This window comes from Xiphophorus maculatus, chromosome 24, assembly GCF_002775205.1.
Source record: "Xiphophorus maculatus strain JP 163 A chromosome 24, X_maculatus-5.0-male, whole genome shotgun sequence".
Taxonomy (NCBI): Eukaryota; Metazoa; Chordata; class Actinopteri; order Cyprinodontiformes; family Poeciliidae; genus Xiphophorus; species Xiphophorus maculatus.
The window spans coordinates 6,654,131-6,678,854 of NC_036466.1; the positions used below are offsets into that span (position 1 = coordinate 6,654,131).

General features: G+C 40.3%; 1 protein-coding gene across 2 annotated transcripts in view; it reads right to left on the minus strand.

Annotated features, from left to right (window-relative positions):
* Nucleotides 1–24,724, minus strand: part of LOC111607616 (partitioning defective 3 homolog B-like) — a 149,354-nt gene that overhangs the window by 81,816 nt on the left and 42,814 nt on the right. Inside the window, exons 4-11 of one of the 2 annotated variants that reach the window (XM_023329599.1) lie at nt 20,978–21,093; nt 15,958–16,043; nt 11,966–12,052; nt 11,725–11,850; nt 10,603–11,060; nt 8,726–8,865; nt 8,186–8,314; nt 1,049–1,234 (exon numbers count right to left, since the gene is read on the minus strand). In XM_023329599.1, the coding sequence (XP_023185367.1) occupies nt 1,049–1,234; nt 8,186–8,314; nt 8,726–8,865; nt 10,603–11,060; nt 11,725–11,850; nt 11,966–12,052; nt 15,958–16,043; nt 20,978–21,093 (1,328 nt within the window). Of the gene's footprint in view, nt 1–1,048; nt 1,235–8,185; nt 8,315–8,725; nt 8,866–10,602; nt 11,061–11,724; nt 11,851–11,965; nt 12,053–15,957; nt 16,044–16,194; nt 16,468–20,977; nt 21,094–24,724 lie in introns of those variants that run through there. The other variant, XM_023329600.1, reaches the window with a different exon arrangement.

Consider the following 24,724-nt stretch of genomic DNA (forward strand, 5'->3'; position numbering starts at 1 on the left):
GAGCGGGTATCGAGGCCAAGTGGAGAAATCTCCAAAGTGTTTTTTTTTTCTTTTCCTGATGCACTCAGAAGTTGGAGAGAGTGCTGAGTGATAGAGATAAGACGGCTGCGGTGCTTGTGCAGTAAGGCCGCTAGGGGTCAATGGGTGTCAAAGATCAAGGGAAGCAAGAAGGGAGGAGGGATACAGCGGCGGAAAAAGACAGGAAATGAGTCGGGGGAGATGAGAGGAAACAGAAAGATGCAGAGGAAAGAGGGAGGAAGAGTCAGAAGGAATAAGATGGAAACATTTGAAGCTTAGACTAGACGTTAAATATTTAACAAAATTCATGTGTTTCACCATTTTCAAGTTATTCAACTGTTATGAACTTCTAGAGGTGAGCAGCTTGTTTCAATTTGTTGTCTGCATGCAACTGTTTGATACAGGAACCTTTAGTCAAACTGATTACTGCAACAGTGTCTTCAAATGTTTATAAATCAGTGTAATGGCTCAGCCTCAAAATACATCAAAGATTTGCTGCTGTTCCATCAACCCTCCAGATCTCTCAGGTCTTCTGGTTCTGGTTTGATCTGCATCCCCAGAACCAGAACCAAACCTAGAGAGGCAGCATTCAGATTCTATGCTCCACAAATCTGGAACAAATTCCAGAAAACTTAAAAACTACTGATTCCTAATAACTGGAACATAAATCAACATATTTGATTTATATTTTCTTGATTATTTCAACGATGGCATTTGACAAAAAGTATTTATTTTTGCTGGTTTCATAATTGGTTGCTGTATTGTGTTTTGTTCAGCAACACCTTGTTACTGAAATGTGTTACACAAATAAACTTGACTTAAAGATTTGCATCCTGGAACACAGAATATTTGCCTATTGAATATATTGTAGTTTATGTCTGCAAAATGACCGAAAAAGGAGTATTAATACTTTAGGGAGACTCGGTTTTTCATGTTTTGCAGCTTTGGACACCAGTTGAATTGTTTTTTAAAACTGCACGCTTCGGGTTTGGTACAGTACGTTTCTAGGATCGCCTGTTTCCCAGCACACCTTATACGCAGCCCCTCCGTGGATGATGGACTTGATGAAGATTCCCAGATCTTCTCCGGTCTCCCTCGATCGATTTCCCTTCAGGCTGATGCCCAGGCCGGCCGAGCCCGTCTCGTTGAGCGGGATCTCGTACATCAGCTGCTCTGTTCCTTCCTCCATCGCTTGACTGCTCCTCTCCTCCCCTTTCTGAAAAAAAAAATATATATATATATATATTTTATTTTTTTTTTAAAGAAAAGAAAAAGAGCTTGTAAACAAGCCACAAATCTGAACCTGATACTCCACGCACCTAAAGCCAGCTTAACATCATAACCCCCGCGCACGATAGCTGATTACTGATGTGGGAGCACCATATGCGGCTGATAAGGTGTCTGCCAACAGTACATTGATTATATTTAACACAGGAAGCCAGAAAACATGAAGGAAGGAGGAGAGAGACGGATTAAATAGTCAGATAGAAGGTGGCTGCGGGGAGGAAGAAAGAAAGCAAGCTACTGTAGCGAGGTTATTCCATTTAGAGATGAAAAGCAGACGGAGAGAGAGTCATTTCTAAAGGAAACATAATAACCTTTTCATACCTCCTCCTGGAGCACAGCGGGGGGAGGGAGGAGGAAAGAAAAGGGGGAAGGATGGCAGAGAGTAGCATTTAAAAGTAATAACCCATCCCTGAGGTATACCCACTTCTTCTCCCCCTTACTCTTTGCATTTCATACAAATCTCTCAACCCTCTGACTCCTCCACCTGACTACTTCCTACAGGTCTTTTTTCCACATCTTTCACCCACCCGTGCCTCTCATCCACTGCTACTTGATGGGAGGAAAATGACTGTGGCGGGCAGTGGGGAAAGGAAAAAAGAGAGGAAAGTAAAATGTCTATCATTAACGCTTGCTAATGCGCAATTTAGTCTCCTTGAGAAAAGAGCGGGTTCACCTCAACGCCGATCGTTTCAGGGAGGCAGAGGACCGTTCTTGCATGTGTGTATGTATGATTTTGTAGGGATATACAAATATCCATTAAAGCACTCATACCCACTTGTCGCACATCTGAGGAGGCCCCAACAGGATTGCAGGAGCCTTACGTCAGACACCTTGATCCAAGAATTTGCCAAGCCGAAAGACGAGCGCGTCCTCTTGGATGATTTTGCAAAACTCACAGCTACATGAGCTTCCCACTCCAGTTTGCTTATAATCTTACAGCCTCTTTTCGTGTCAGATCTATTTCTGAACTGCCACGGCTTAATTAAAACAACAGGCTGTCGAAGCCTTCAGGCGGGGAGGGACACTCGGCCCTAAAGTGTGAGTAGGAGCTCTCAAGTCACTAAAGGTAATGGAGCGAAAGAAAATCCTGAGAAGCTGTGACACACTGATCCATTTAGTCCCCGCTTTCACTGCTGTACAAGTGGGTGCTTATTAATTGCAGGCTAATAGACTGTACTGTGATTTTTCAACAGTAACTAACTTTCTCTGGGTTTAGAGCCGAAGACAGGCAGCAAAGGGGAAACTTAGGGTTTGAGTGGGGAAACATGATGATCCAATCCTGGGTAATTACGTGAAAGCTTCACTCCTATCTGGGTTAAAGAGCTGAAGTTCCTCCAACAGGCCTCTGCGACACAAAATCAGACGTTTTGATGTATCTAATGAAAGCATAGATCTGCCTACTGCAGACAGAGATATAACACATGAGGTACAGACCTACTACACTACAGACAGATGAATGAATGAATGGATGGATGAACAGATGGATAATTAAATTGATGGATGGATGGATGGATGGATGGATGGATGGATGGATGGATGGATGGATGGATGGATGGATGGATGGATGGATGGATGGACCGATGGACAATATACAGTACTGGATGGGTGGATAATGGATAAGTGAATAAAGACTAGATGAATGAACAATAGATTAGAATATATGGAAGGATGACGGCAAAAATCTGAGAATGCCAACATTTTTTTAAATTTTATTTCATCTTCTATAATCGAGGCTCCTACTCGTCATATTCTAATGAAAAATAGAAAGTGACCAGAATGTCTGAAGCCAGATCCTTCAAGTAATGAAAAACAGAGATCAACTTCAAACATACATAAAAAAATTAATTAAAAAAAAATCACTCCTGAAAACAGAAAGTTCTGCAGGTCTTTTTGCTGATACCATCTAACTTTGACAATAGGAACCTTCACTTCACATGGTGTTCAATACATTTGCCAAGAAAATAAGATTAATCAGGCAAAATTAGTCCCTCAACAGTCTCAGGATCTATTTTCTGCTTCAGTCTAATTGGAGACTTTCAATCACAGCTTATTTTTATCAACAAGGGATTTCAGGGTGACGTTATTTAAAACCAGAAGCTTTCAAAAGACCTCCCTGCTTGACAGACACTTGAGAGGATTCAGGTGGCGATGTGGGAGGTTTAAAATATTCTGTTATTCTACAAATATACTAAAGGTGAAGAGGGCCAAAACAGAGCATGGTGGGGTACAACAAAAACGCTTATTTGTTGTATTTTACCACTGATTTCCATGTATTTACACAACCAAGTGGCTCGCAGACACACAACCACAGTCTGCAATAACTCCCCTAATGCCAGTTTCCTTGGGGGCAGATTGGGTGGCCAGGACCCCTCCTCCATTCATCATTTATCGTTAGCCCTCAGCAATGGCTCTTTAACAACCTTTTAGTCAGAAGAAGAGGCCACCCTTTTCAACACCCAAATGAGAAGACAAAAAGGAGCTTTTTTTTAACCCCAGGGTGGGTGGTGAGGAGTATGCGAGGAAGGGGGGGATGATACACAGCGATTACACACAGAGGCTTTTGTCGGTGAGGATTTCTAAATGTGGGGTTTCAAAGCGCTGAGGATTAGTGGTGAGAGCGACATTCAATTAAGATGAGATCTCTCCGCGCATGACGGCGACGACGGAGCTGCCAATTAATCGCATTAATGTCTTCCCTCTTCGCAGCTTTACACCTTTTCCTCAGGATGACGAGGAATGACAATAAAGAGGAAAAAAAAAGACAGATTGAAGGATAATTTAGGCGGAAAGAGAAGCGAGGAAAAAAAATAACTCAAAGACTGACAGGATGAAGGAAATAAAAATAAAAAGAAGAGGATGAAAGGGGAATCCTCCCTTCCTTTCCTGTGAGATGACCCAGTCTTGCTGGCATCAGAGGGTCAGCCATGTGCGCGTTGACCCCCACCATCCCCATTCACTCACACAAACACTTCCATCATCCACTTGACAAAAACCCCAATCGTAATAAAAACCTGAAACAAAAGAGGCCGTGTTGAATGAGAGAGAGGCAGATGCAGAAGTGCTGACAGGAAAGAAGTTGTGATTAGAAGTTATCACTTTTTAATTACTTCGACAGCGAGAACGACTTAAAGGGAATGTGGCAAAGAAAGAAAAAAAGAAATCGCTGCCTTTTGTGTCCTTATAATGAGGCTAATTCACAGGCTCTATTGTTATTCATTTGAATAAAGAAGACTGCTTAGAGCTTTCAGTGATTCAATCTGCTTATAGATCACAACTGAAATGAATCAATCAAGTTCAGAAAGTTCCTCTGAAATCTACTTGATTTCTAAAAGATAAAAAAAAAATCTACAGCAGTTAAAATGGAAGCATCTTTATAGTTCGATGACGAAGAGTGCAGTCAAATCGCTTATTAGTCACACTTGCTGCAGAGCTTTTGAGATGTAAATGTCAGACTAAAATATGCCAATAAATACTAAACAGTTGGCAGTGAAATTTTGCGCAAACACTCAGATTTCCTCTGAGGATTAATATGAACGTCTTCTGGTCATCCCTGATGCAACCGCTTTTGTCTCGAGTGAAATATCTTGGCGGCTGCAGCTACATTTGGCTTTAAAACGTGTCAGGCCCCCCAAAATAAGATAAACGAGTGGATTCTAGCAGCCATGTTACTTTTTTATTTAAAGAGCTAAGCGTGCAATTTAAATTAGCAAACAGATTTTTTTTTCCTATCTGTTTTCCCCCTTATTTTTCTATCTGTATGTTGAAAAGATAATGTAGGTCCTCGTCTCTAGTAATTTTGACATTTTTGGCTGTTTTTAACTCCAGCTATTCCTCAAGTAGCTGATTTGGTGAAGCCATTTCACAACTTCTGACCATAAACATGGATCTGCTTTATTTGAATAAAAAAATTTCTTATTTTTCTAATTTTGAAGAGTAGCTAAGAGGACTGAACTGTTGTCTTAAACCATATTGAACTATTTCAAGAAGGAAAAGGAACTCTGCATCTCACCCTAAATGATCACATATGGGATTCTGATGGTTATCACAGCTAAAAGCTCACCCAATACAATCACTGTGCATAACAAGCTAACCCAGCTGTGACCAGTCAGGGATACAAGTACCAGCACAAACCTTTCCCTTAAACACAGTTCAGATGTGGTTTTCCAGAATTTATTCAAGTTTTTATCTGGTATTATTTACTCTGACTGCGACGGAAAAAAACATGATCCAGCAGAAGAGAAAATTAGACCTTGATTGATTCCATTAGCTCAGGCTGCACATTTATTATTTGTAGCAGCGTTAGTAAAGTTAGCCAAGGAAAACGAATCATTGTGAGAAAGCCATTAATCTCAACAGAGACTTCATGTTAAACTACAGTAATGAGCTTATTTGCTTGATTTAGTTGAACAAATACGGACTGGGATATGGCCAAATTGTGAGTGCTTTTCCTTGATATTACAACCTCAAAACTACATTATTAGATGTCAAAAAAATGTACACACACTAATTAATTTGCAGGCACTAATGATACAGAGTAAGAAGCCTTTAAAAAGGTATGTTTGACTGTTGTAGCAGTTTTTCTTTAACTGAATAATACAACCCTTTTGATATTAATATACTGTATTTAAACAATGGGAAAAATAACATGCAAAGTGGTATTAGTTTTCAATAGATGGCACAATTATTTGCACCCAAGCATTTCTGTTACATTTTACTTTAATATCATCCCGGAAACCTCACATTCATAATCCGGGACTTTGTTTCTCTGGGATACAAAATGACGCAACACCAAAATCATTTCCATTAGCTGCCGATCATTAGGTAGAATAAGAAGCCATTTTTATTTTGGCACTAAATACTGAGCACAAGGATAGGCAGAGGAGTAAAATTGTGGTTCCATAATTGGCAACACAATGGAAGGTGGATGTTTTCCAAGACCCCAGCTTCACAACTCTGAATATTTTATTAAAACTAATATTTTTCATCTGTTCTGAAAACAATCTTTGTCCACTATGTCTGTGAGATTTATGAGACTTAAAGATTAAAAAAAACACAGACAGGACAATGCAAGAAGTGAAATAAAATCTGTTGTGGTGGTTTCTTGTCCATGAAACGATGATGTTTCTACAAGATCCATAGAAAATGGGTCTCTATGTCATCATTTTTAAAAATCTCTATATTGGAAAAAATCTCTTGATGTTCTACCATGAATTTTTGATCTCTGGGAATGTGTGAGATGTATAGTTGAAGACAAAAAGAATGTTGTAAACTGGATCACAAAAATAAAAAATAAAATATTACATGGCGTATTTTGTGGGTTTGACACAAACAACTATATTTCATTTTTTTCAGTTCATTTTCAAGGTGTATATTTGCACCTTTGACTCATGTGTCAGAATAAAAATGCTGGTTGGAACTCAAGCAGAGATTATGTCCAAGCCAAAGATGCCAGTTATATTGTTTCAAATTTCAGAAATGAAAATACATAGCATACATGCAGCTTTTAAATTTATCCACATGGTAAAAGCTTGTTAGATCTACAAGACATTTTTCTCGACTTCCTTCTGCTCATTGGATAAATTGCCATATAAATCTCCATTTTATGAACTTAAAGTCCTTATCTATCACTAATTGTCTTAACTGGACATATAGTTAGTTATTGATCTCCAAGTTCTGCTTCCTAGATGTACATTGGTAACGGATTTTGAACTGAATATTGATCAGATTTGAAAATGGTAGGCTTGGCATATTTTGAGGGCTAAAGCCCAACTGTCCTTTTTTTTCATCTTTTTAAGTAGGGCGTGTGTTTGCATGCGATTATCGTTCCCTGTAATGCTTCCCACATCCTTTGCACTTTTCAATACGGTGACATTAAAAAAAAGTGTTTCAGTGTGTGCTTGGGGGGGCCCATCCTAACATCTCTGAATCTGAGGACCGAGCTGAAGGAAGATGAGGGGTAGATCTCACGAGGGCAAAAGCAGCTTCAGCTTCCTCTTATTCTCCTCATCTACCTCCCTCCACTCCTCTTTAAATCTCTCTCTCATATGCACAAATACCAGCAAGTGTTAGAATGAGGCTCTTCAAAGTGCACTTGTTATGCCAAGACTGCCGGGCCATTAATGAGGGCAAACTATTTTGGGAAGCAGTAACTTAGCTGTTTAAAAAGACGTGGTGTTTTCATCTGTGCGTGCATGTGTGTCAGCGAGCAAAAGAGAGAGAGAGAGAGCACTTGTGTTCAAGTTTTTATCAAGGACTTGGAGATTGTGTGTCTGTGTAGGTGTGAATATGCATCAGTCACTACAAAGTCCCACTCAGAGAGCTTTGAAGTGTTCAGGATAACCACAGAGGACAGACGGGCGGGAGGAAGTGAAAACATCGTTTATAGTGAGCCAGAGAGTTTCAAGGGGTGTGTGTATATATGTTTTAAAGGGTGTTTATTTATTAAATGTCACCCTGCGACGCTGACCTTCCACACCCTCAGCGGTAACAGGTAAACTGTCAGCAAGCATGTCAAAAAGTGAGGACACGCTCCCCGTGTTTCCTCCGTGACTGCGTGCCTTCCTTTGCCATCTCTGTGTCAACAAACCAGAGGGGGACAGGAAGGCCGGAGCGTGGCCCGGGTGGGTTTGAATGTGTCCATGTGTGGGGCGAAAGGGCATGAAGAGGTTTTCTCCTTTGGGAGAAAGTAAGGGAAAAGGCACAATGTGAAGGAAATGCATGAAAAAATAAAAACATTCACAGATGAAGATAAGGAAAAAGAAAAAAGAAAAAGAGAGAGAGTGGAAGGAAGCGTGAAGCACACCCAGGATGAGGAATGATCGGTAAACGCAGCGGTGTGAAGCTACAGCAGGACATGCATGTTGTTTTCTCTCTCCATTACCAGCTCTCGGGGCAGGAAGACGTCCTCCTGCCGGGACACCAGCACAGACACCATCTCTCCCTGCTTGGTGCTGCGCAGTATGCCCACCAGTTCCTCCTGGGTATGGCCAGTCATATCCACTCCATTCACCTATACGAGATCATTCAAGAGCAAATATTTACACAGTAGGTCATTTTGTTCAATCATATAAGTTGTTTTGCAAGTAATCTCTTAAAAACTAAAAACGTAGTCATATGATTATTTTCTCTACTTTTGCTGTTCTCTGTTCCTCTAGATCAGGGGTGTCAAACTCCAGTCCTCGAGGGCCACTGTCCTGCAGTTTTTAGATGTGCCACAGGTACGAAATGCTGGAAGGAAATGGCTTAATTACCTCCTCCTTGTGTAGATCAGTTCTCCAGAGCCTTGCTAATGACCTAATTATTCTATTCAGGTGTGGTGCAGCAGAGGCACATCTAAAAGTTGCAGGACAGCGGCCCTTGAGGACTGGAGTTTGACACATGTGCTCTAGATAAAAGGGTTGATGCCCAATGCGTGCTTTACCTCCAGGATGCGGTCTCCAGGCTGCAGGCGGCCATCTTTGATTGCTGCGCCTCGTTGCAGGATGTTCTTAACCAGAATTGGCCCCGGCCCATGGACTGCGGTGTCCCTGGTGACCACGGTGAAGCCCAGACCCTCAGTGCCTAGCGGGGAACAAAACATCAGTGCAGGGTAATTTATGTTCCTAAAATAAGATGCTTCATTATAAATTTAAAGACTTAATTAAATTTTCCCTTTCTTCACTTTCATTTTCCCATTTTTTCTGCTGAACAGTCTTTGAGTTTAGCATTGTCATCCACTTTAGCTTATTTTTACGAGCCCGTTTCCCTACGGGGTTTAGATGCCAGGCTCTGCCGTGGGAGCCTCTGGGAAAAGGCTTCTCCCCTAGCTGGATTAGACAGCCTCTGCCTTTAATTTCACGTGTGAGCAGGCCGATCGCTGGCTGATGAAGGGAGGAAAAAGGGAGGAGATGGAAGAGAGGCGTGGAGAGGGACGGAAGACCCTTTTCTGACTTCCATCCTCTGGGATGTGATTTGGACAAAGATTTCAAGAGTTTATGTCGACTTGTGTGTGGTAGAGCCTCCCCACACACACACCCACACACACCCCCATGAGCCTCCACCCTCTCGCTCCTTCACGGCCCCACAAGCCCCAAGCCATGAGTGAAATGTGCCACGCTCTGCGTCAGGTTGTGTGTGTGTGGGAAAGCAAAGCCGCCGTGGCATACTAAAGACGGTGAGCGATGCTATCTGCTCTCCAAGCTAAGCCTCTGCCTGCCCTACATTAGCGCACCTAAACCTCCCCGCCTGCCAATCACGGAGAGAAAGATGGCGTTGCCGAGGGAGAGGGTGTTAGAAACCAAATAATATCCCCTGCTCTGATCTTACGTCAGGTGAAAAGGGATAGAGGGAGACAAGGGAGAGGAAAAACAAATCAAACAAAGAACAGGTAAATGGAAAAAGGGGAAAGAAATGGGATGGAGTAAAAGAAGCTAACAACGAAACAGTAGTGAATAGAGCTTTCAGCTGAAGCCCAATTTCTTCTATCCACTCATCTGTTTTGCCCTGGATATCTGTGGTGAGAATGTGTGTGTATATGTTCTTCGGTTATCTTTTCAATCTGTTTACTTTTTAACAACACAAAACACTGGATGTTGTTAGAAAAAGACTTTTAAGAACCTCTTTCTTTGCCATCACCAGAATGGAGAATTAAAGACACCGTAGTATGTTTCCTAACCAGAGTTTCTGCAAGTTCCACCAACTAACATTTAAGACTTTTAAGGCATTTTAAAGACTGTTTTATCTACTGGCTTGTTGTGGTCCTTAACCTCCAAGAACACCAGGAACCACTGCATCCTTAAATGCCTCAAACATACTGGTTTCTGCAAACGGTTTTACAAATATTTTTCATTGTTAGGTTATTTACACAGAAGCCAATGACTAAACACTAAATGAAGATTGGAGGTAGTAAGTCAGCACTGATCTTCTTGTATGAACGTGCGAAGCATTTTCTTATAAAGAAAATAAAGAAATTGATTACAAAAACCGCTATAACATTTGTACTTTTAACACTGATATGTCTTTTTAATTAGACCATTCCTCTGGACAAGAGATGCTTTACATGTCTCTCAAAGAAAGATCCCTGGTGCACACAACCTTCTACCTCCATTTCATGTGTAAATAATAATCAGATTCTGTATTAAAAACGTTTAATGCTAACGTATCAGTTTAAAAGTTAGGAAAAAACAGTGCTTGCTACGACTGCAACCTCATTTTGGCAACTACGTTGGGCTTAAGTCAGCACAAGTTTATCTTATTCTTGACTGGACTAATTAAACTGGAGTAAGATATCACTTTGAGCAGATTTAATATGAGACATACCTTTCCTCAGGTCAATTTTTATCCTCTTGCCACCCTTCTTGTTTGTGAGGTTAGAAAGCCCGGGTACAGCAGGACTCTTGTTGGCCAGCGGGCTCTGGCTGCGGGTCCTGGGTGGAGGGGAAGAGCTCGCTGTCTGAGCTGGAGGTGTGGGTGAAGCTCTCTCCAAAGACCCATATTGGGGCTGAAGTGGAAGTGTGTTCTGCGGAGCTGACTCTGGAGTCTTGGGTCGTGGGTCTGGCTGCTTCAGCTCCACTTTTTGGGTCAGTTTGGTTTCGGGTTGAATCTCGGCTGGAGGACGGAGTACTTTCGGACTCCTGACCTTTACAGGGGAATCTTTGCCATCGCCAGTGAAAAGCTGGCCGATCAGGGTCTTCTCATAGCGAGGCTTGCTGCCTACAGGCAGAACCTCCAGTCGCACAGTAGGAGACGACATGGCTTGACGGAACACCTCCTGAGACCTATCAACAGAAAAAGTTTATTTATCTTTAGGTTTTTGTTTTTGCTTATTATCTCGTTTGACACAATAAGGCATCAAATAAACAACTCAAGATTTTTATTAAAGCCTTGTGGGAAAAAATAAACAGATGAGAGACGTGGCACGTCAGCATAGTTGCACACAGCAGGCTTTGGGCAGATGGCACAGCAGGGTTTATATAATTCATGTTTGCCTTCAAGTTCTTGTTTGCTCATTATATACAAGCTATGAAGTGATCAACATACTGGAACTCACTATGAGTAATCTGGTCCCACCACATGCTATACATTTTTAATCCTCCCAACTTCCACATAGACTTTTTTTCTGTTTTACACATCTTGAATCTCTCCTCGCTCAGGAGTTTCATCCCATTTGGTGGATTTTATCTGTTGATTTCCACATAAATTAATCTCTTATTTAGGACAATACAAATAAATGTTTTACACAGTTAGATGTAGCTATAGATTTGAACTGGATTGCCTTATTAAAAGACATAAATTCTTTGAAATGTTACTGCTTTTACAGCCTGACTGAAATGTGTCTCAAGAGCACCGATCAAGTTATCATTCAAATATGGTGTTAGTACGACCCCGATTTAACATTTATCTGACACACACTGCGTCTCATCCACATCCTTTGTTGCTTACTGTGCGAAGGTTTTGTCTTGCAGCAGCGTGTCGTTGATTTGGACGATGCATTCATCCTCCTTGAAGAGATTGTCCCTCTTAGAGCGGCTGTTTTCCTCAATGCCTTTAATATGGAGGCCCAGAGGTCTGGCAATATGTTTTCAGAGGCAAACAAGCAAGATAGAATGCTGATAAATATATTTTTCTGCTTATTTATATGTAAACATTGCCATCTGGCTATCGCAACATGAGTCAGCCTCACCGTCCACTTAGGGAGGAGCAGTAGGGGACCACATGGATACCCAGGGGGGCCCGGTCACCTGGGACCTCAACCGTCCTTGTAAGAGTACTGCCAAGAAAAGAGAAAGAGAGAATAAATCACGACGCTCGCAATATGGTGCAGACAAACCTAAATACACTCGGCTCTCTGCAAGCTCTTCAAAACTCATTTGCATTTTCCTCCAGGCTACAAAGATAGGGATACAAATTAGCTTACAGGTAGTCCTGCCAAACGTTATTGTGTGTGTGTTTGTGTGACTGGGACTCAGCTGGCTACTTCACCTCTTATCTGGCTGCTTCTCGACTACCCAATCTAGCTGCTGGACAAAAGAGAGGAGCGGGAGATAAAAAGGAGACGGACAGGGAAGCAGATCGAGATGAAACAGAATCTCTTCCTCTAATAATCTCCGCTCAGTCCTGAACCGTTGCTTTTTAGAAGGAGATAAACAAGGACAATAGCAGGGCAGATCAGCAGGAAGATGGTGGCTTGTGATATTGGGCGGGGAGGGATGGCGACATTTCTGTCTGATCTATGAAGAGACATCTATAGAGCCTTTCTGTCAACCAGAAAGCAATATTAGATTGGTATTTGCAGGATGAAATTAAGCTCCATTTTAATACATTAAGATCAATATTTGCAGGGTGTTTTTATTGCATTTTATCCACTGCATATTGCCACCTTAAATATCAATAAGGTGCATAAAAATGGTTATTAAATCTGTTTGATTTTTCTCTCCAGAAGCTAATATAGAGACATGCAGTAAAGTCTAGAGGAACCAAATAGCAAGATTTATTCAAAAAGATTATTATGCATAAAGAAGTACATTTATGTGTCATGGAGTGTCAGACACAGCAGTAACTTTAGTAAAGTGCTCAGTTTTTTTTTTTAATTAATCAAAACTAGTGGAGAACAAAATGCTGCGTTTTTAGGAAGCTGGTGTGAATCTCTTTAACATTCATTGTAATTAAGGCAGATCATTTAGTTAATGAGACTAATTGATGCTCGAATCACATTAATAGGCATTATCTTGATAGTTTTCCATTTCAAAGTCATTCATTTGCACATTTATTTTTGAGTAAAACATGTCAGGAATGTACATTCGGCTAATTGTGCAGCAATAAAGCTCAATCTGCAAAAACGGTCAATCTTTAGCAGTGTCACACTGAGGATAAGCCTTTTCAGATCATACTTTTTACAGATCATCTGCAAATGTTTTGGTGATGGACAGAAAGCAGATAATCCAACTGCTGAAATATATTATTGATATGTATTATCTGACACTTTAAATACAATACCCTTACCAATATTGTGAGCAAGCATTTTGAGATTCCATATTATGAATCTAGATCAACAAATTGCTAACTACAACATTTGCAGTGTTTTTTATTGCATTTCATCCACTGCATATTGCCACCTCACAAAAAAAGCAAAAATGTAGAAATAAATCTGAGCTGAAAAATATTTTTTCTAGCACAAACCTTTGGTAAAAGTGATGGGTTTTTTTTATATAAAATGCAGCTGAACAAAGGAACAAGTCAGTACAAGTTTTAAGCCTGCAGCAAAATTATGGTCAGCGGGGGCAACTTCTACTGCTTCTAGTAGCGTAGGAACAAAGCTGAGGGAAAAATCTCCCACTAAGGTATCAACTGTAAGCTGGAGAGAGGGATTGAGAGCTGTCCTGCAGAAGGCAAACATGTTTGATGAAGTCAAGCATTTTCCTTCTCCTTCAACCTAAAGAGAGCTATAAAAATAGTTCAAAGGGAGCAGTTGGAGATGGAGGAGTGCGTTTTCCCCATGGAGATTTCCCACCGACGTTTCTCAAAGCTGCAATGCAAACAAAAAGAAGCTGTCTGTTTGGGTTAAAAAAACACAACAGAGAAAGAAAAAAAAACCACTTAAGTTCAAGGTTTATGTGTTTCGTACACAGGCCCAAGGTCTAGCTGGGATCATTATAAGCCGCTCCTCTGTCACTGTCAACCGGCTCTCGTTAACCTCCGCCAGGGTCACACACATACTGTACTCACAAATCCGCACACACACACACATCTCATTTGCATTCTTATTGCCACATCTACTGCACGCTTACAAACACCATCAGTCACATTCCTCTAAATTGAAAAGTCACATGTACACACATGCATCACGTTTCCTTCCATTAGAGAACACGCTTGCATTAGAATTACACACGACAACAAAAGAACGGCTTTAATTAACTTTTTTCTTTTTAGATGTGATACACAATCAGGCCAGGTTGGGATGACACACGAGTACACGATTGCTTTCTGAATCACGTAAATGCATTTTACTGGAGTGTGTGTGTGTGTGTGTGTGTGACGGAATGAGAAAAAACAACACACACACACACAAGCAGCTTCAGCCCATTTCCGTTCGCATAAAAAACAAACTGCTGCACAAACAAGCTCATCAGAGGCAGCAGTCGCTCGTTAGCGCTGCACTCTAATATGCAGAGTAGCTCCGCTCACCCATTTTAGCATCCCACCGACACGAACATAAACAAACACAGGCATTCCAGTGGGGTGGTGGGGGGTTGAAAGGAGCTGGGAGACAGATGGAGCTCCCACTTTTGGTTGACTTCCTCTACATATATGGAGGCAGAGTGAGCAAACCTGCAGCCTGGACCCTGGATGAAGTGTCCCCCCGGTTGCTTACTGTGCTTTCTTCAACTGCCAGCCATCTGTTACCATGGCAAACCAGCTTTGACAGGCGTGCCTCCATTGTATCACAGTGCTGTCAAGACACCACTGTACTGTAAAACACTGAAAAATCACCATCTGCCACTTCAGGCACGTCCTCCTCTGAGCACCTGTGATTCCCTCCAGTTATTTTTAAGAGAGCCGCGCTGATCGGATGCAGAGGATGTGCAAACGATGTGTTGAAGCAGATTTGAGGTGGACAAAAAAGAGAGAGAGAGAGAGAACTGAGGACATGACTTCAAGAGAGACGGAGATCTGCGCAGATCAATACTGTTTCATTCTCCTAATAGGCATACACAGACACTGTGCACTTAAAAGATTCATGTCTAAAGAAAAACTTTGACAAATACAGATCATAATTACTTTATTTATGAATAGCTCTGCCCGATGACAAACAAAATATAAATGAGTGGTGGTAGACTCAATACGTTTTGTACCTATATATTGTATCTTATCATTTTTTTAATCCAAAAAATACTTACAAGCCTACAGGAGGGAATGCAAGTGTTTAGTGTTAGTTTTTCAACCAAGATTATTAATTATACACCCTTTAATTTAAGCAACTCCTATGAAAATTAACTTCTCTGGCTGTGTAAATGTTACTAATCACTTGTGTGCTCAAATCTAGTTTTAAGGTACTTTTTGTCCTCAAAATTTTAGATTTGTTCAGACCATTTTATCACAACACTAACATGGATGAATTCGTGGATGGGCGGATGGACAATCAGATGGAGAAGCAATTGAATAACTGAACAATCGGATGATGAATGGACGGATGGACAACTGAAGGGATGGATAATCGGATGGACGGATAGATGGATGTTTTAGACATTTACTAGGGAATGGATTCTGTGAATCCAAACATTTCTACTTTCTATAAGTTTTTCCAAACTTCTCCAGATCTGGAAAATAAAATTTTAAACATTTCCAGTCTTTTCTAGACTGATTAGGAACCTGCATTGAGTAAGGCTCAGTACAATAAAAAATAATCTGCCTGTAGTACGTTAAGAAACATTAATAGTATGACAAAACTCGAGTCAGAGTGGTGAAAGAATCATCTTTTACTTCTAATCACGCCCACATAAACTCTATTGTACCCACAGCAACCTAATGAGACACATCCACAGTCGACTGTCATCCATGAGACAGTTTAATCCAGCCAGAGTGTCGGGCTGTCAAACAAAGACATTAGTGCTAATCCTAGTCTGTCTCCAATTACTCCAACCAGCTACTGGATGGTCCCGACATAAAACACCTTACCTGAAGTTAACCTGATTCATCGTTTTGGGTGGGGGGTTCTCCGTGTTCAGTCTCTCCAGGGCTCCCTTCAGTACATTGTTGATCTCCTTCAACACACAAAAAAAGAGATGATCAAAGTTAGCATGATATAAACATAACCCATTTCCAGCCTTTAGGCTAAACAAGCAGCAGCCACAGAGCTTTCAGAAGAAGGCCCAACAATAATTAGCGAAACAATCAAATTCTGCCATCAATCACCTTTGCAGATACAGGAGAGAGAATGACGGCCGGACTCTGAGCTCCAATGACGCGCGCTGCCCCTGCTTCACTCCATCTACTGTATGTCCATCCATCTACCTCTCCCTCCCCCTCCTCCATTCATCCCTGCCCCGTGTCAGCCAGTGCTCTATTTTTAAGCCAAATCAACAACCCCGGGACAAACCGAGAAAAGGAAGGAGAGAGAAATCCACAAAGAGGAAAAAGACAGAGACGACATCGAACTGTTGCACAAATGCAGCCACTGAGTGGGACCTAGGAGTTGTCCCCCGTCACTAAAAACAAGAGGGGTGCAATTAGTTCCTTCTGCCTTGTCACTTTCATTGTGTCACCATTTCTAATGACTAAAAAGCTCCCGCCCACCAGCCGACTCCTTAGCAACCCCCCCGCTTCCACCACACCCAGCTTCCCAGTGGACCCTCGCTGCCTCACAATAAACATATACGCTTTTATGAGTCGCATGCGCACCCACGCATGCATCCACTGCCAGTAATACAGTCACACATCAACTCTGCAGAGCGGAAAACATTTGATTTTTTAAAAATCTCACATTTATGAATTCAAAAGCATATGTTGCCTGCACAAATGCTGACCCACTTATCTGGGCAGTGCGAGATTACCCGACAATGAGTGTGTGCGGGGGCAGGAAGATGAGCTGGAGGCTCCATTGTTGCTGCGCATCTTCCCCGCATCAACATTAGATGAAGCGCACGGGAACGTCTTCTCCCGCAGGAGAACGCGTTAGCGTCTCAAAACACAGTAGATGTGCAGGTGAACGTATGTCACTGAGTCACACATGCTGTTATTGTACATCTTGTAGGAAAATATGTGCATAGTGCAACGCAACATGTAAAAGGGTGAGCGTGTTGTAACTAAAATCTGCTTCAACATTAAAGGATCACTTCAAAGTTTTCAGGGTGGTCAGTCCAGTTTATTTAGATGTGACAACAGCAGTCCCATAATCCCTGCTGTGCTCAGCCAGCCATCTCACTACCATCAGCTTGAGCTCCAATAACAATGGCTGCATCTTTTAAAGTGGAACTGAGCTGATAAGCAAGTTGTAAAATCTAACAGTGTCTCACTAAATGGATACAAATGATTAGGGGTCACACTCACAATGTTTTATTTATTTAAGGTAACAGAAAATGAGGAGATTATTTTATGCGGTACTCCCCACCAAACTAATGCAAGAATGACTAATGATGATACTGTGAAAGAATTTAAGAAAACCTTCCTGGTTGTTTTCAATCATCACTTTCTGGAGACAATTGGCTACAGGTTCTTGAAATTAGTTGTCATTTCAAGCCACTGGTGCACAACTTGCAGTCCTGGCTTTGCATAGGTCAAAATTATTTTCTACTAGCCACTGAATATATAGCATGAAGTTCTAAATAAACACCATGGGGTATCCAGTCACATTCATACCTCTGCAATAATCTCAGATCCAATTATTTAAGGTTTGAATAATGTTCTACTTTAACCTGTCACTTCAGATAGTTTTTGCTTGACCTATATCTTACAATGACTTATTTTCTTTCAGGACAGAAATGATTCATATATCCAGTAGACATAGATTTGATTAAGATGTTTGTAACAGATAGAAAATGAGATTCTCAGAAGATAATAAAGCCATGTGATAATGTCAATTTCAATATTATAAATATGTTTACAATTATGTTTTTTATTAAATGATAGTAATGAAAAACTACTTTTTGGCATTACAAGCAATCAAACCCTTCTTATAAATGTTAAACATCTTTTTGCATGTTGCCACAGGTATTTTCATGAATAATCTTCTCTGAGTTTAGATGATCTCATTGACTAAAAAGGTGTTAATTGCTTTTGGTCAGGTCAGGTCGTTTTTATAACAACAATGATAGAGTGGTTGAGTTTAGTAAGTGCTACATTTATATTTCAATTAAACTATACCAGAGTTTCCACTGATGTTGATTGGTGACAAGAATAATGTTTTGCTTTTAGTCTAGAGAGCTTAATTTGAGGTTTAAATACAGTAACTGTGCTAAAACACAACACTTTCTGCTCTTACACTTTTATTTAAGTTGCTTCGTCTTTTAATGCTTAATGTTCAGCTGTGATTCCCACAGGGATTAGATGTGAAAGCTGACAAAATTAAGACATTGCTAGCACAAATAAAATGCCTGTTTTACTTGTTTCTTTAAGTGCAGCTTGCAACAGGATCTGTGGCTTCATCTTCAACACTCACATAATTTATGAAAGCTGTCTTTAAAGCTACATAAGCACGACAAACAGGTTGACTCCTGTGTTTGGTATCGCACACCGTCGCCCATGTTTCTGCATTTCAGGTGCTTTTTGTTGTCAGTGCAGGTGTGGAGACATGTGAGGGGTGCATGCGTGTGTGTCTGAGGTTGCTGTCAGATGGGTAATGAAATGCGCGGGGTTTTTTTTGCTCGTGTGTTTCCCATCAGCAACGTGTCAGCCAGTCGAGACGGTAAAGATCACAGCTTCGGTGCAGTCGCCCATGTTCCCTGACCCACGGATTCAACGGCACGATCACACACCGATGCTCTGCGCTCTCTCTGCCGACATGAGCAAACACGTCAGAGACATAAGTAGAAAGAGAACGAGAGCGAGGTGAGAGGTGCAGCAAGTAAAGCATTCAGCAGTCTCCACAGTAGGCTGGTAAAATTAAAGGTCTCATTTATTGGGTTTGAATGTGGCAGCGAGTGCAGTTTAATTAAAGAGCCGTCTGCATGTTTAGCACTGTTCAGCCCTTTGCCAGTTTCATTAGCTCCTCTGAAAGCCTGACTAAGAGACGTATGAGCTGAGAGGACTGGGCCAACCTTGGCCTTCACCATAGAAGAAGAAAAATAAATCCATTACTGGGACACGCCACATATTCATCACAGTATCAGGGTGAATTACACTTAATCTATCTTTCAATAGCTGCTTCAAGATAGAGTGGAGGAAAGTGCGAATATGTATCTAGGAATTTCGAGTGCGTTTATTTCAGTTACCAAGTGTGGAGAGTGTTTTTATCTTTTTTTTTTAGAGTAATACAGTGCAGTTTACAATTCATCTTTACTTTGATGGATGGATATACAATTACAAAACCTCTTAAAAGTAACTTGTATTGTTATTTAGGAGTCTTTTCATAAGATGGATGGTCAGTGCGTTAGATTTAGGGACTGACATGCAAACAGACTGAAATGTTGACTAAAACAGGCCAACAAGTAATGATGGACAGACAGATTGATTGACAGCCTAATGGATGGATGTTCAGATGAACAGTGGGTTGGATGGACAGAAAGATTCCTGGATGTGCCTGTCTTTCATAAAACACAAAATATAAAAATACCCGATTGCAGATCATTTCGCAGCAAAATACACAGTTAAACTTTAAAATGTCTGAATACCAGCCTTTGTATTCAGGTAGAAATAAAGTTTAATAAGCTCTTATTAACATATCTGTAACTGATTTTTCTTGCTAATTCTTAATCATCATTGTGTGGGTTTAGTAAGACTGAAGTGGCCTTAATTTGAAGTCATATGTCAAGCAGAGATTTGGACTTTGTAAAAACAGTTGTCAGGTTATTTTAAGACATATGTACAGTTGGAGCGTGTTCACTCTGGTCCAGCTGCTCTGCTTGAAGCACATGAGGCCCAGTGTGTCTGCTGGACAGGAAACATGTTCCCTGTCATTGTGTTTACTCGTCGCCCGCTGATGCCCGTGTTCTGCTTAGTCACCACTGAGCCGAACGCAGCGGGAGCAAACAACCTGAGCTATCCCCTCGGTCACACACACACACACGCTTCCACACCCCCCCACACACACACACTCTAGCCTGACCTCATAGTGCTTCAACACTACACGCATAGGATGAGAAAAGGCAGCAGACAAAAGCATCCTTAATGGCTTTCTGCCACAGAAAGGAGGCCAGCCCTTCAAAAGGAGACCCTTTCTGAATCCAGCCTGAAACTCAGAGCTAGGCTAAAAGACGGCAGCTAGCTTTGTTTAAATTAGGGCTGAAACAATTAGTTCAATTGATCATGATTTATTGATTATTGAATTGATCGTCAACTACTTTAGCAATCGATTAATTGTTAACTTGACGATACAGACAAAAACAAATCTGTGCTGAGAAAACAACATACTCAGAGCAACAATCAAGTCAAAACTGGATATATATATATACTGTATATATATATATATATACATAATGTATATATATATAAGTATATCCAGTTTGCATTTAGGATATAAAATAAAAACGTTTATCTGTAAATATGTTCGACCTAGAACTCCTCAAGAGACATAGTTTTAGCTTCACTTGGTACCAATTCAGCAAAAACAAAAAACTCAATCAGTTAATCCAAAAACTATATTCATGTTCAGCAGAAGCTTTGGTACAAATGATGCAACATACAATAAAGTAATATTACGTTATTGGAAAATTTTTATTTTCTTGATAAAAAAAAAAATATTTTCATCTTTTAATGTACTTCTAATGTTCTATATAAAAGGCTTATATGGTTAAATGCAAAATATGCAGAATGTGCTAATTTTAAAAAAGCTGATTAATTGATGGTCAAAAAAATCGATTATCAAAATAATCGTTAGTTCCAGCCCTTTTTTTAAACTAGCTGGAAATGCAACATGTTGATCTAAGCGTCTTAAAATTTCCCCTATTCATGTAAAGAAAGGCGAAAATGGCAAAAATAAAACATTTTGTAATGTATGTGCGGTATATTTTTTCCATCATAAAGATGCTACTGAAACACTTACTGGCTCGGGTGAAGGCTCCATGCTTTGGTCATCAGGTGGAGGTGAAGGTGGAGAGGTTCTCTCATGAGGAGGTGCCAAAACAGAGTCGCTGCTGCTCCTCACCAACAGAGGTGTATCTGTGAGGAAAAAGTGAGCGCTAGGAGTCAGACTGGTTGCAGCATGTCAACCAACTGCATCTAGAACAATGCCAAAAAACTATATGGTAAAGTTTAGTTTTAGATTTCCCCTACTGGTGGATGTATTTTCAGAAAAGATTTGGGTTAGATCAAATCTTTTGAAAAACTAAAAGTCAGAAAATAGTTTCTCTTTACCAAGAAGTTAAACAAAAACCTTAGAAATAGTAATAAACAAAAGACAATTTTTGTTGCGTGACCAGAGAAATGCATAAAACTGTGTTAGCTTTAAACCTATAACCTTCTTAGTCACATTTATTTTAGAATAACTTCACCCAAAGAGCGCCTCTATGTCACAGCATATCATTTTGCATCACGTCAACACAGTGCACACGTTCATGTGTGCACCCTCGCCACAGCCCTTCTCCACATCTAACCAGAGCCGACTGAAGGAGCGCAAACATGGGCAGGTCTGAATCCACAATAAAACAAACTCAAAGCAATCTAATTTAGACCCATGTGTTGTTCCTTGCTTTTATTATCCACCCCCAAAGGGAGTAGGCTAGTATTTGAGGAAGAAAAATCTATAGTGGGGTGTTTCAAATTTTACTCGACAGAGGAGAAAAATAAAGATGGGGTGGGAGAGACGGGGGAGGGGGTAAAGCAGAGTGGGATAAACAAAACGCTACAGAAAAGAGTGGAAGAGGAGAAAACTGAGACACAGAAAGGGAAAGCAAACAAAATTCTCCTCTTTTCCTGTAATCAATCTCTCTTTGGAGGGTCAGCGACAGGATCCTGGTCTAACGTGGTCAGAATAAGAGAGCAGAGGGGAAAACAAGTCAGAAAGAAGGAACTAACATAGGTCACTGTGTGTGTGCGTGTGTGTGTCTGTGGTTAGTGGTGGTAGACGGATGAAAAATGATCATTCCAACCATTTCTGACACAAACACAAATATCCTTTCAGCTCCAAACTAACTAAACCACATGTTCAGCCAATTCTGTCATGTTGCCATTTGTCTGGTCATTCTTTTTCTAATTATAAACCAATTGTTGCCTGGTGGATGAGTTAAGCAACTTTAAACTGACTCACTATAGATGTCTCACCAAATAACTGAAAATGTTGCTTTCCTCTAATAACAACAAATGTACTGTTTGCCTGAGGATATGAGAAGCCTCGGAAAAAGGTTCTGGACAAAGAAAAATACATTTAATGTTCTTTTAAGGCAGCATTAAGAGAAGGAATAGCATATATTGTTGTAATGCGATGAAATATGTTGAAATATAACACAAACCAGGGGTGTCCAAAGTGTGGCTCAAGCACTATTTGCAGATGTTATAAAAATTTAGTGTGGCCACTGACTACATCTCAAGTTTGGTCATTCGACAAATGGTGTAGATGGACATTTTTGTTGTTTTTAATGGCAAATTTATATATTACAACACAATAAAATGACAGTTTTTAATTAGAAAGAAAAACGTGGCCCCTCAGGACTTTAAACTTGCCAATTTTGGTCCGTGGTTTAAAAGGTTTGGATACCACTGATCTAAACAGTCTTAAAATAGCTTTAACTGTGGATAATCCGCAGCATTTAGATGACTCTTCTCTTTCAGAGGCTTTTTGTTTCCTTTTCTTCACTACTTTCATCAAAAAGGAGTTGGAATTTAACTAAACTAGGTGCACATGAAAGCATTCTGCTGTCTTGGTATAAATAGACAAAAGGAAATACTTCTTTTGTTTTTGGAATTAAGGATTTTAAAAGAAGATATTGCTGTAGAAACAGGTCATATTACCAACCCTCAGAGCTGTGGAAGCTAAACATCCAGTCTAAACTATCCATCTAAAATAGCAGACTGTAGAATGATGTCTTTGGAAATAAGACTGGTCCCTTTATTTTTAAATCCCTTGAAAAAAATCCATCTTTTCTTGTCTTTGACACATTGTGAAATGTTGGTCTTAGCTCATTTATTGCCTTTAGTTGATATTTTATGTTGGTTTTATACTGCCGTGTTAATTTGTATCACGTCTGTTTTCGACTGCTGTTCCATATTTTGTTTCAACTTTAGAGCACTTTGGTCCTATGCTAGCTGTTTTGATGTGCTTTATAAATACATTTGGATTGGACATGGAATGCTGTGAAACTTACTTGCATTCCTCTTCCTCCTCTTTGTACCTCTATCAATCAACATGTTTGTACAAATGAAAACTACTGACACAAATGTTGAAAATTTTGTGAAAGCCTACTTGTCTCGGAAGAGATGTAGAAAAAAAAAGTATGCCTTTTAAATAATAACTTTCAAGGAATTCAAACTAAGGTTGATTAGATACCAAAACCCCTTTTACAGTTGAAAGGCCAACTGGGTAGCACCTTTGCTGACTGGATCCAGTAGATTTTGGATTTTCTAAAAGAGTGCTACAAATAGATTGCCTTACAGAGAACCCTCATCTATGAACCACCCACTCAGGCTGCTGTTCTTCAACATAATGTCAACGGTACGACTTTGTGAAGTGGCCGAGGCCGCTCCATGGTCACAGTCAGGGTCCATTACCCAGCCGTCAGCCCCATAAATCCTCCCTCGTTTATCCACAAAGTCAAATCGGGCCCCATTAATCCTCCCACCACTTAAAGAGTCCCGGAGCACCAGGCCGACCATGTGAAGGAACCTGAGGGTCACCAGCATTGACCTCTGACCTGTGGTAGCCTCAGACAGGTCAAGCGGTGCCACTAAGGACCCAGGGATATTGATGAGAGTGACATGTGACTCTTTTAGAGAAGCTACCGTTTAGAAAACCATAAATAAGATTATCCTGCAGGAATTCTTAATCAAAATTGACTGAAAACAAGCCTAAATAGAGCTTTTATTTAAACCAAAATAAATTCTGACACCTGGGTCAGAGGTCAGGAAAAATGTATAAATTGTTGCTGCACATGACATGGCTTTGAAACATACAAAACATGGAGGTTTTTCTTTTAAATGAAGTAACCATTTAAATCCTGATTTAATAATGTATTGTCCACATTTTAATAAAACCCAAAATGAACTGTATCATATGGTCAGCTGATAAATCTGTCAGTACTGACAGGACATGTGTGTCTGTCACAGGAAGTTATGATTTATGTGACAGCTTCAGCACCATCTAGTGGCAAAGTTTCAGACTGCAGCTAACTAAACAAAAAATAAGATTAAAATTATGAACTTAGTCTATAAAACATGAAGCAGGGGATATTCACAAAAGTCAAATAAAAGGGTTTGCCAAAACTTGAAAATGTATTAATTTATTTCTTTATCAATCTCAAGCAAAAACCCCAAACACCTTCAAATAATTCTGTAACAAATACTATCAAAAGCTATTGTCCACTTTAAGTTAAATACAACTTCAATTTAGAAAATGACAAGTTGTTCATTAAGCAAACTTGTTGAAAGTAAATGCTTCCAATTTTAGGAGAAGTAAATTAAACATGACAGATGGGTTTAATCATTTCTGGTGGTAAACTTGAGCCTCATAGATTATAAAATTATTAGTGCGTCTGCTTATATGGTTCTTCAGTCTCACTCTACTGTGTAATTTGGCACCAACAGCACATTACACAAAAACATTAATGGAGCAGTCGCCAGGTTCTCTTGCCATGTTCCT